We start from the raw sequence: 12,745 nt of genomic DNA on the forward strand, positions 1-12,745 counted from the left end.
GCAGTTAACACGAGTTAAAGAAAAAGAAGGAAAATTGATTGGTCATGTTGTCCAAGAAAAACAAATACAGAGGGGTGGGAGTGACAGTCCGAGACTGGCATCACCTCCAGCTGACCAGAGGAGTCCACCATTCCGCACAGAGCCATCAAAAATTGATATTGGTAAGCATGGGAAGGTTCCCAGAGACAAAAATATGCACAGTTCAGTGGAGGTCACTGACAAAGATGGTAAAATCAAAGCCAAAAAACATGGGAAATCTGAAATGGGATTTGACAGTGGCATTTCAGTGGATATTGACCGTCTAGCTGCAAGGAAAAGGCGTTTTGAAGACTCTGGTAAAGCTGATCGACAAAAGAGAACTAGTGAAGAGGACCTTGGTAGATCTGGACTTTATAAGCTGTGGAACAGTGCTAAGGAGACAGATTTGGATAAGAATCTTTTGATGAGAGGGATTCATAAAAAGGATCACCACAAAGAAAAATGTGTGCGAATGATTTCAGTTAATAGTCCAAAAGAAGGACAAGACAGTGATATCAACCCCGAAGGCCTTCCTCTGGAGCGGCACTCACAACTAGTGCAACTGGCTGAAGATTCTACAGATCAGTTAGACTCTCCCTACCTTAAAATGGATCTAGAGAGCTCAAAAAGGGAAAATACCTCAAGTTTTACAAAAATATCAGATGATAACGCTGTTGATTTGGACGAATTAAAAGAACAGAAACAAGTTATGCCTGAAAACGCACAAGGCAGAGCGAAATCCAGAGACTCTGATGGAGATGAACAATTTGTGCACATTGACCAGACTAATATTTGCACAAAACAAACGGAACACAGTCAACGGCTCAGATCCAAGCTAGGGGAGCCTGATAAGGGAGTCAAGTTTGACAACCAACTACATAGTGAGACTCGTGACTTTGAAAAGGATTATTTTGTTCAAGACTTTGAAAAATCAGTACCGGATGTGGCCAGTGATGATTTATTTTACTGTAAACGAAAGAAATTGGAGAATATTGACTTTGAAATACTCAAATTAAAAAGAGAGCGCAACTTTTCAAGTTCCCAAAAGTTCAATGAAGACATTTACACCATGTCATCATCAATAGGAGCTGCTCAGTCTTCTGAAAACGAGGAAGATGAAACAGCCCATGTCTCTTTGACAGGTACAAATAAAGAAAGAAAATCCTCTCCAACAGCAGGTGAGAAATTTTCACACACTGAGTCATTGAAAAACAGTTTGGACCTGATGCCTAGACATTTTCAGTCTTCTGACACTGAGCTACCAAAGCTTAACACGTCCTTGCTCGGATGTGATGAAGAGTTAATGCAGCACTGGGAAAGAGGGATAAAGCCTGATTCATTCAGAATGGAAATGGCATTCCAAAGTGATATTTCAAAGCATGAAAGCATTCGGAAGCGCCTTGGTCAGGATTTGGAACCTGGAGAAGTGCAGTCTGATTCCGATGATGATGGAGAAAACAAGTCCAAGTCAAATAGTTCCTTGTCCTACATCCTCAGGGATCGTGATAAGAGGATGACAGACCTGAAGCTTTCAGGCTCCTTGGAAAAGAATAAGTTTTACTCCTTTGCTTTGGATAAAACTATAACTCCTGATACAAAAGCACTCCTGGAAAGAGCCAAAACATTGTATTCTTCTAGGGAAGACAATTGGTCCTTTCTCCCTTCACGCTTTCCAGCCTCCCACAGGTGTTCAGATAAGGACAAGGTGGAACTAACACCTCGACCAATACCTTCTTGGTATATGAAAAAGAAAAAGATTCGTACTAACTCTGATGAAAAGCTGCATGACAAAAAGGAGGAACTTAAGCCACAGGACCAAGAGCGTCAGGAATTGTTTGCCTCTCGTTTCCTTCACAGCTCAATCTTTGAACAGGATTCCCGGCGTTTGCAGCATCTTGAACGTAAAGATCAAGATTTAGAAATTGGAAGTGGAAGGCCTTCGAACAAGCCAGTTGCTGCTGAAGCGGAGCCTGAATCTGCAGGAAGTGACATCCCACAAGAGCCAATAGTGCTTTTCCATAGTCGTTTTTTGGAGCTTCAGCAACAAAAAGACAAAGACCACCTTCCACCTGATACTGAGAAGGATTCATTAGTGCCAGACATAAAAAGAAATGAAGTTCAGAACTGTGATAATATCATACCTGATAAGGAACTGGAGCCAGTACAAAAGGCAGATGACAAATCAGCCAGCCCCTCATTAATCTCTACTGCCTTACCATTTGTTCCTTCCCCTAAAGAAATTTCACCACAAGAAAAGAAAGAAGTTTTAACTCCACCCTCAGATCAACCTGTGCCAGTTGTCAAAGAAGAAAAAGTAGAGCCAATCCTTGAGGTTTCGCAACCTCACTCTGTCGCCGTGGAAGACTTCAAACCTGTTGCTGTTAAGCTAAACAGATCCCCTTCACTTACTCTTTCAGAACCAGAAAATGAAACTGAAACAAAACCAGAGTTAAAAGAACTGAAGGTAGAATGTGGTGATAGTAAAACAGCGGAACATACTCCCATTGTGGAAGATAAACCTCCAACTCCTGGTGGTTCCCTGGGTGGTTTTGAAAGAGAGACTACAGAAATCACTTACTCTGACTGCCCAAAGATGGAAGAAAAACCTGAAACTATGAAGTCAGAACCTGAAACTGAAAATCAAGAATCAAAAGACTTTGAGGAATCTCAGAAAACCGAAACCGATGGTGAGGTGTGCATGCCAGAACTAGAGGCTGAAATAAAACCGTTACCAAATCGCAGACAACCCAAGAGTAAAAGGGCAAAACCGCTGTCAGTATTACGAACTACACAACCTTCCCAAATTGCTGCCACTGAAAAACCTGCAACACGTAAGAGTGAACGGATTGACCGAGAGAAACTCAAAAGGGCTTCATCTCCTCGTGCAGAAGCACCAAAGACATCAGTTGACTCTAAAACAACATCCAAGTCACCAATACATGCATCAGACTCTGAACAAAACATCGAGTCAAGTTTGATCCATGGGAGAACACGTCGGCGAAACGTAAGGTCAGTCTACGCCACACTACATGAAGACGACCAAGCTGGCAAAGAGGTAGTTGAGTCACCACGCTGCATGCGCAAACGTGGTGCTGATAAAGAACCAATACAGCAAGATGTTCAAATTTCTACCAATACTAGACGTGGACGCCCACCTAAAAGAGGCATCAAACGAGGAGAAGATGTTTCACCAGTAAAGGTTGATCAGAAGAAACTGATGGAAGAAGACACTGAGGCGTCATGTACAGTAGATGTTGTGAAAGCCTCTGAGGGCTGGCGTTCACCCCGCACCCAGAAGCAGCAGCAAACACCTCAGACTCCATCTCCTCCAACTAACAAGAAAGGAAGTAGAGCAGACAAACTGTCTGGGAGCACGACAGAGCTAGCTGAACAAGATGATATGGCAAGTCAAAACGAGCCAGAGCTTAAGCCTAAAACTGAACCGCTTGGCAAGTTATCAGAAAGGGTGGAAAATCCAAACTCAACAGTGCACAAAAAAGAAAAGGAATTAAAAGATGGTGGAAAGAAATCTGGTGATGTCGATGATGAAAAGCTAGACATTGGCCCCTTAGAGAGGAGACAGCAGCCTGAAAAGAGTGCAAAAGTTAAAACACCAAGGTTAAAACGTAACACCAAACAGATAGCTGAAGACAAATCACACAGTTTAAAAAATCTCGAGATCCGTGTTAGTGTTGATGATGTAAAAGGTTTACTCCGTTCAGAGGATGATGAGCTTGAGACCTTTGAAGCTCCAGCTATTACAAAAACTAAGACAGCACTACAAGATAATGAAGGAATAAAAACAATAGACCAAATTCCAAAAGATTCAAAAGAGCTCGCTGCACAGGATAAGGAAGACTCAGAATCAGAACTTCCAGCTGATCCAGCTGCTGCATTATTAGCACGACAGATGGAATTAGAGCAGGCAGTCGAAAATATTGCTAAGCTTACAGTGGAGCAGCCTTCTCGACCATATAAAGAGCCACCTTCAGAGCAAACTACGATATTGCCTCCTGTTGCAGTGGAACCAGAGAGTGAAGTTGAGGAGGAGAAGCGAGCTAATCCTGCTAGTGAAACTGAACTTGCAGCTGCTATTGATTCAATTACAGCAGAAGAAACATGTGTAGATGCAGAAAGCTTCACATCTCCTCCCACTTACACTGCTCTTATTCCCACCCCTGAATCCTTGATATCCTCCTCCTCCAATGAGATTATGGAACCTGAAACACACATGGTGATCAACAATATTCTTGCCGGGGATTTAGATGATGGTCCTGTGACACCAAGCTCAAATCGGCCAGGGGCAGAATCTAAGGCAGCTGAAGATCCCATTTTACTTGAAACACCCAGGAAAACCGGAAAAGTTAGAGCCAAAACCCCGAAAAAGCCAAGAAGTCGTAAAGGGGCAGGTAACAGAAAAGGGGATGCTGCTGAAGAGGTTTCTCAGTCAGAGTCCACTCCAGTCAAGTTACCTGAATCAATCCCAGAAGACCCAGAAACCAATAATTCAAAAGCAGTCACTGTTACAGCTGCGGCCACTTCAGCAGCCTCTGTAGTCACTGCTGTTGCTACTTGTAGGCGAGACTTAACAAGTGCCATAACGGTCGACACACCCAAAGAGGCAGAACAGCCCGAGGTTGAACAGCCTGTGCCTAAAGAATCTGCTTTTCATTCTGGCACAAACAGTATCTCCAGTGTTAAAAAGCACCCCCAAGCAGCAGAGCCATGTACTCCTACATTTACCCCTGCTCCTGCTTGCACACAACCTGTATCCCAGTTAAGTGTACCTCTGTTGCGGCCTGCCAAAGTGCCACTTTCACCTGACTGGCCTCAGAGATCTGAAGAAAGCAGAATCTATGTTGCCCCTTCAAGTCATGTAAAAGTGGTAACTCCTTCAATGCAAGCATCAGCTGCACTTGGAACCCCTGCAGCAAATCCTCCAATGCCTCCAGACACCAAGGCCTCTGACATTGACCCCAGTTCAAGCACGTTAAGAAAAATTCTGATGGAACCTAAATATGTGTCTGCGTCAAATAGCAATTCTATACCTACCACTATAGTCACACCAGCACTGTCAGAGCCTTCACGGATGTCAGAGAATGAAAATCCCTCTGATGCAGTGGGTTCAAGACAGTTACATTCTGAAGAGAGGCCACCATTACCTCCCCAGCCCATGCATCATAAACCATCTCCACTGACAGAGTCACAGCAGAACTGTGGAGAGAAAAACCAGCATACAATTATTTCTCCTGCTACCTCAGTAATAAGTCGAATTCCAATGCCTTACGATACAGAAGAAACTCCACGTATTTCATTAAGCAACCGAAGCATTGGCCTAACCATTCCCAAGCAAAAATTCAGATCAAACTCCAATGAGAACAGCCGATGCCTTGCTATGGATATAGTAGAAGATGGGACAAGAGGACGCTCTGTTGTCGAAAGCACTCCATACATTACTGGTTCCAGTCCTGGCCTACGGGTCAATACATCTGAGGGTGTTGTCGTACTCAGTTATTCAGGTCAGAAAACCGAAGGACCTCACAGGATGAGAGCCAAAATTAGTCAGATTCCTCAAGCCAGTGCTGGTGATATAGAGTTTCAGCAATCTGTTTCCAAATCTCAATTAAAACAAGACCCAGTCATCTCATCATCCCAGTCACCTACTCCCAAAGCAGCCCCAACTCCTTCTGGTTATGGTCACACAGGAGTCCTTTTAGCCGGCCAGTCGTATAACTCTCAACCTGTTATTTCTAGTACCAAGCAGGAGAGTTTTGGATCTGACAAATCTGAGACTCCATATCACACAGCCCCCCAAGGCAGTGTAGTAAAGATGTTCCAGCAACCAGTTAGTTCTTCTCAAGTCTTAATGTACAACCCACCTGTGATACAACAACAGCATGGCAAGAGAGGACTAGGGTCAGAGCCTCTGTCGAAAAAGATGGACCCTGGCAAAGCTGCGCAGCAGTCTAATCTCAGCCCAGTCACACACCACCCATCACTTTCTGGAACCCGCATGAGCCCCAGCCCTGGCATTGTAAATGATCGCTCAGCTCTGCACCTTAAGCAAGAACCACAGTCTCCACGAACAGCTGTTCACTCTCCTTCACCTTTTGTCAAAGCCTGTCCTCCAAGCAGTTCTCCTATCGGCACATCTGTTGTTCTGACTCATGGCATGCCACCAATGCCTAGCTATCATTCTGCGATGCATCACTCGCACTCAGAACAGTCCTCTGTCATAATTCAACCTCACAGTGTCACTCAGTCAATGGCTCATGATGCCAGGATGAACACCCCACCGATGCCTGGGATAAATTATGGAAGACGAGGTGATTCGCTGTCTGCGCCGCTTCCGGGGTCTCAACAGCGCTCAAACCCACAACAGCAAAATGTCATTCGAGATATGGTTCTGCACTGTCATTCAAGTCCCCAAGGTTCAGTATCAAGTGGTGGTGGCAACAGTGCAAGTGAAGAAGAGCCTAGACACTTTAACCAAGCACTCAGTAGACCTTCAGTTCCCCAGCTGCAGTCAGATGTAATGATGATTCACAGTGATCACAGAGGACTTCACCCAAACATACGCATGGAGCAGTACAGAGACATGCACCAGCGCATCCTCATGCACCAGCAACGGGGTGAACAGGCTGCTGTAGAGGCAAGACAGTCACGCAGAGACTCGGAGACTGGAACAGCATCTTCAGGCAATATCTCTGGACCTTCAAAGAGTCCTATTTCGGGGAAGAGCATTGACCTTTCTGCAAAGGAACCTCTCAAACCACTCGAAGGAAAGCTTATCCATCCAAACTCCAGTGAAAGCAGAATCCGAGGAGTCCATGCATCTAGTCCTGTCATGGTGTCGCCTCACCCTCATGGGGTTCACCTAATGCATCCAGGTGGTGCAGGCTCCTTTCCAGTTTACAGGGACATTCGAGGCTTCTCATCCCAGTTTTCACCACACAACCTGACTAACCAAGGTGTTACATCTTCACAGGTGAGTTAAGATGCTTTAATGATTACATTTGTGCAAATAATACTACTACTATACATTTTCAACTTAACAAGCACATTTAAACATATACATAAAATGTATGATGTCTCTTGCTGGGTTCGGACTATCAGGTACCTCCAGATACTGAACTGGGTAACCGTGGTAAAATGTCTCAGTCCCATGGGTGTGGAAGTGATTCCAAGTCTGAGACCTCCCACCTTCGCCATGCTACCTCTTCGGACCTCTCACACATTTCCCGAATACAGGGGGATACAGTCTCACCCTCATACCAGTCTCCCATGATGTCCCCTATGGGTCTTACACACAAGTCAGATCTATCTCTTCAGAAAGGCCCTCCAGCCTTCCTGTCTACTTCAGCAGTGCCCTCTTCGACTTCAGTAAAGCCACGGCCGGATGCCAAACTGGAACATTCAGGACATCATTCCGTTGACATGGTGCAGCTATTGACGGTAAGAAGAATGACAGACCAGCTCTTTGGTGACGTGTAGAATTTATTTTCAGGGAAAATAAAGATGTTTTTTCTTTTCTTCATGCAGAAGTATCCTATCGTATGGCAAGGCCTGTTGGCATTGAAAAACGACCAGGCTGCTGTCCAGTTACATTTTGTTTCCGGCAACAACATGCTGGCCCAGCGCTCCCTTCCACCCCCAGAGGGAGGTCCTCTTCTCCGTATTGTTCAAAGGATGAGGCTCGAGGCTTCCCAGCTGGACAGTGTGGCACGCAGAATGACTGTAAGTATTTGATTTCTGCTACCTTTGAACAGCAGGTTCTAAAATTTGGTTGAATATAGCTTTAATCAGGACCCTGACTTTGAAGAACTGACTAAAACGATGGATCTATGAATTAATTAAGCAATAACGTAAGAGAGTGCCATTATCTTTGTTTATATACATATATATACATTTTAAGATTAAAACTTGATATGTGTGGCAGGTGGAAAATGACTACTGTTTGTTACTGGCTCTACCCTGTGGTCGAGACCAAGAAGATGTCCTTGGTCAAACCCAAGCCTTGAAAAGTGGCTTCATCACATACCTGCAAGCTAAACAGGCAGCTGGCATCATCAATGTGCCCAACCCTGGCTCTACTCAGGTTTGACTTTAGGCATTTTATGTTTTTATATTTTCACATTTTACTGTGTTGTAAGACAGCTAAGATGTTGAAGATGTTGCTCCTTCTCTCATCATGTTATTTTTTCTTCTTTGGGTTTACAGCCAGCTTATGTGGTTCAGATTTTTCCACCATGTAAATTCTCCGAGAGCCACTTGTCACGTCTGGCCCCGGACCTTCTCAACAGCATATCCAGCATTTCCCCTCACCTCATGATTGTCATCGCCTCTGTTTAATTACCTCCATTTTTTTTCCTGAACTAAGCCAACACCAGCCCTTTTGGACTCATCCAGTTTGTTGGAAGCTGGAATTGCCTCATATTTTTATGAGTTGGACTTCTTTTTACGAAAAAAACAAAACAACCTAATTTAGCATGAACTCACCTTTTCTCCTTCACTTCACCAAGTCCTTAAGTCACCCAGTGATGTTGAATTCCAAAAACTATACCTTTCTGAAAAGGATATGAAGGGTTGAGGGGGATTTTATTTTTGGATGAGGCTTTGCTCATTTCATTCTTGCCATTTTTGGAGGTGTTGTGCATAGCCTTTTTTCTTATTCATAGCATTCATTAAGCTGTGGATGGATACCTTCGTATGGGATATTTTTTATCTTCATAAAAGTGATTGTGATTTTTTTTTAAGACTATGTCAGAAGTCATTGCACTATGTTGAAGAAATTGTGAACTTTGTACAGATTTGAGTATAAAATGATACATGTTATGGACTAATTCTTGTGATCACATCAGTCATGCTTGTGCAAGATAAAAGAAAATCATTGCCTGGAAAAACGATCAATCAAGATCAGTCATACATGCTTTTGCTTATTCACCATCAGCAAATTTCTACTTAATTTCTGGACTCAACTCTCCATCCCAAAGTGTTCCCTGCCCCAGGAACTCGTAAGGGGACGATTAGAGTTGTACAGTTTACACTCAATGCCTCAACAGGGGACTATATAAAGAATATTTAATTAGTTTATTTTTGTTTGCATCTTCTTTAAGCCTAAAGGTATTGTTGACAATTGTGAAACTGTAAATATTATAAATATTTAAAGACTGAAGCAATGTGGAGAGACCAAGTGAATATTTTACAAGACAGATCATCAGATCTTTCTTTGGACCGGGGCAGGGATGGGGAACAGCGGGGGAGGATCTGTACAAGATTACCGATTGATATTTGCCCCCAAAAAAACAACAACAACAAAAAAACTTGATTTTGTGCCAAAACATTTTTTTGCTAATACTCAACACGCGCAATGTATCTAAAACATTTGATCAGAACATATTTTCATATGTGACTTTGTATTTTGTCATCCGGAGGGCAGATTTGATTCCTTTTTTTGTATTGTTCATAAACCTTTCTCTGTTATTACAGTGCTTTTACATGATGGAACTCTGTGTTCATTTCAAAAGGACCATTGTACTGTAGGGTTTGCAATTCTGCTCCTATTCCTGTTTTTATTCTCCCCCCATGTGGTCCTGTACTGCCCCCTGCTGTCTGAAAAACAACTCTCTTACTTATTAGGCACTGCATCTTGAGGTCATTTATCCACGACTTCATAGCAGATATGCATGCTTTTATTTTTCAAATTCTAAAAAGCTAAAGTAGGATCATAAAGGCAAAGAATGTGACTTAAACTTGACATCAAGCCGCTAATGGATGTGTTAATCATCTGTCTCCACCCCTCCCCTTAATTGTGTCCTTGAGCCAAGCTGTAAATACTGATCTCCTTAATCTGTGCTCTCGTGTATTTTTCTCTCCCCCCCCCTTATAACTGTCTTTCTTCAGGGTCTTTCTTTTTGTTTTGTGCAACAAAACAACGCAGTCTGAAAGAGACGGGAGAGGAGGTGAACCGATGCTGAAAGTAAAAACCATGCTTGTCAGTTTTGTGTTGTAAATATTTCTATGACTGCAAGCTGAGTACTCTCATGGTTATGTTGAAGGCACTTATAATTTTTGATAAACAAATGAAAAGAAAAAAAAACTTCAAACAGCGATTAATATGAAAACTGTCTTTTGATCAACCTTCATTTTGAGTGTATTTTGCTGTTCCTCCATGAGGACATTTTAAACTGTAAAATAAATGGTTGTTTAACTTACTTCTGAAGATCATTAAATGGTCCGTAACTCTGTTTTTCTTCTTCTCCTTTTGTGATTTGTGAATCTGAAGGTACAGGTGAAGAAGGATTTCACCAGAGACCTTCAGTGCTTTAAACCTCAGCTTTAATGCTTCTCTAACATGTTGCAAAAGCTGCAAATGATTCAGCAATTAAAATGGTTAACAAGAGCGGTCTTACCTTGGATACCTTTGCATCTAGACTATTTCTTAATGTTCTTCCAGTATTCTTTCAATTTAGAATTTATTGATGAAAATATGACACAAAACGTACAATATTGTCTCTCCAGCAATGCAAAGACTCCAGATCTGAATGAACTGGATGAAGTTAGGCCAAACTCTAGTGAAAGTTTTCACATTTTGGATCAATCCTGCCACCAAACGGAAAAACCAGTCACAATTTTCTGGGCAGAGGTAGAAATACTTTACCTGGCATCCATCCATCAATCCGTCTTCTTGATGGGCATGTATACTCCAGACAGAAAGGTGGATTCAAGCCCAAACCGCTGCCCCAGCATGCTGGCTTACTCATTATTACAGTTGTTGCTGCGATGTTTACAGTGGTCAGAAGATGTCACTATAACACTAAACTACAAGGCTTATTTTCAAGCCATGGTACGCTTTGGGAGTGTGAATCAGACAACCACAGAAGGCAGTTGCAACATAAACCTACCCTGCAAGTATGAGTTTTCCTTCACATGACAGTACCTGTCCTGGAGCTTAGGTTTTCTACAGTGTTTGAATTAGAAACTGTCAAAGAAATACGTCCACCTAGGGAAGCAGAAGATCTTTGCTGAGACCTAAACAAAGACTTCATTGCAAATTGGTTGTATTTTCATGTATTTATTTATTCTAAAACTTGTGCATATAAACGTTTCTGTCTGTCTTGCTGGGGGAAAAATTCTAAACACAGGATCACTGTATTACTGCCGTAATGGATAAGGAGGATACAATCAGGTCAGCTCCTCCTGCATTATGATAACACACAGATGTTGACAGAAGCTGACAAGCTCCGTCACAGTTAACAGAAAAGAAATTGTATCAAATAAATAGGAGTGCTGGCATCTTTTAGACTCTTAGGCTGTTCTGTTGGGCAATGCGGTCAGGGAGGATCTCGATCTGTGCCAAATTCCAGGCAGGGTGATAAAGACCTATCTTCACTGACAGGCATAACAAGGAGTCCTGCAACCACTAAGCCTTGATTTCAACATACAGCGCGATATTGTATGAAGACATATAAAACACCGAGTGAGCCTCAATCCACAGAAGAACTATTAAAATTTGTCAGATATGCACAGAATCACACATCCGTGATAAAAGCAAAGGGCACTCACACCAAATAAGATTTTAATTTTGTTATTTTTTTGTTTTTATATTTACTGCAATTTACATAAAGTTATTTCAAACATGCGCCTGCACTGTTGTTGAATCAATCTCATTGCCTATAAATTCTGTCCAAACGTGAGTGCGGCAGAGTCTGAAAACCTCTTTGTGGCTCCGTCTTTAGAGCAGTGCTCAAGTGGATATGGAGCAAGACAAATGAGCACCATGGCTGTCAAAGCTGCAGTTACAGACTCATCCCTGAGGCAGGCAACTCTATGGTTTTGGAGGAATTTTAAGACTGTGGCTGGAACATCAGGGTTTCCGGCTGCACCCGTCCAATTCGGGTGTATGCTAGTTGACAAATTCCCCAGAGGGAGGCCTGTGGGGATTTAGAGACGATTGGATTACTATTTGAGAAAGTTTGGTGGTTGGGGCTGTATTATCTCTCATTAATTTTGGAAGTACTCCTTAGGCAGGGAAGAAAATACATTCAAACACATGCAGGCGGTGATTTGATCAATATTAAATACAGTTTTTCATCAAGTGTAATGCATCACCTCAGTGCTTCTCGAAAAAAAAGGACAACAGCTGCTGAGAAGGGTAAAGGGCTCATACCCGAGCTTCACTCATTTTCTCCCTCCTGTCGTTATGCCTACAGTAGAAAGGACCAGAAAGAGGTGAGGCATAAGTGATTTAGTGGCCTGACAGGCCAAGACTTGGAATGTTAATTGACACCCTGTTCGCAGCGTGAGAAGAAGCAGGTCAGACATGACAGAGGAACACCAAGACAAGAAAGACTTCCGCTGATGCTCTCCACACACCCTCCTCCTTCACAATCGTGGTGCTTCTAAGATTACACACTTTGCCTTTGAGCGTTAGAGCAAAGTGCGTGCTTTTGTCCTTAAAGCGGGCCTTGTTCATATTTTAGAGCTGGTTTCCTCTTGAATACATTTCCACAGGATGACATTTTGAAAGTTCAGCTTTTGCCAGAAAATGAGAAGAATGTTGGAAATTTAGAGGTTCTTTTTTCAGAGACCGATAAGTGCTTGTTTTCTGGTTTGTGTCCTTTGCACAATGAGCTCCATGCATTCCACCATGTGGCTGTGAGACAATTTGTCCTTTCATGAGAGCGTAGAAAGGATACAGAGGAAAAAAATCATTTGCTTTGATTAC

At 42.7% G+C, this 12,745-nt stretch overlaps 1 protein-coding gene across 1 annotated transcript in view; it reads left to right on the plus strand.

The window, feature by feature from the left end:
* The window catches only part of spen (spen family transcriptional repressor), a 30,868-nt gene extending 20,601 nt beyond the window's left edge, over positions 1 to 10,267 (plus strand). Inside the window, exons 11-15 of the mRNA XM_082518000.1 lie at positions 1 to 7,006; positions 7,135 to 7,473; positions 7,561 to 7,755; positions 7,958 to 8,116; positions 8,239 to 10,267. The exon at positions 1 to 7,006 is cut by the window's left edge and continues 795 nt beyond it. Coding sequence (XP_082374126.1) covers positions 1 to 7,006; positions 7,135 to 7,473; positions 7,561 to 7,755; positions 7,958 to 8,116; positions 8,239 to 8,370 — 7,831 coding nt within the window. The 3' untranslated portion in view covers positions 8,371 to 10,267. The remainder of the gene's footprint in view (positions 7,007 to 7,134; positions 7,474 to 7,560; positions 7,756 to 7,957; positions 8,117 to 8,238) is intronic.
* Positions 10,268 to 12,745: the final 2,478 nt, after the last annotated feature.

The sequence above is a fragment of the Aulonocara stuartgranti genome (assembly GCF_965226115.1).
Source record: "Aulonocara stuartgranti genome assembly, chromosome: 20".
Classification (NCBI taxonomy): Eukaryota; Metazoa; Chordata; class Actinopteri; order Cichliformes; family Cichlidae; genus Aulonocara; species Aulonocara stuartgranti.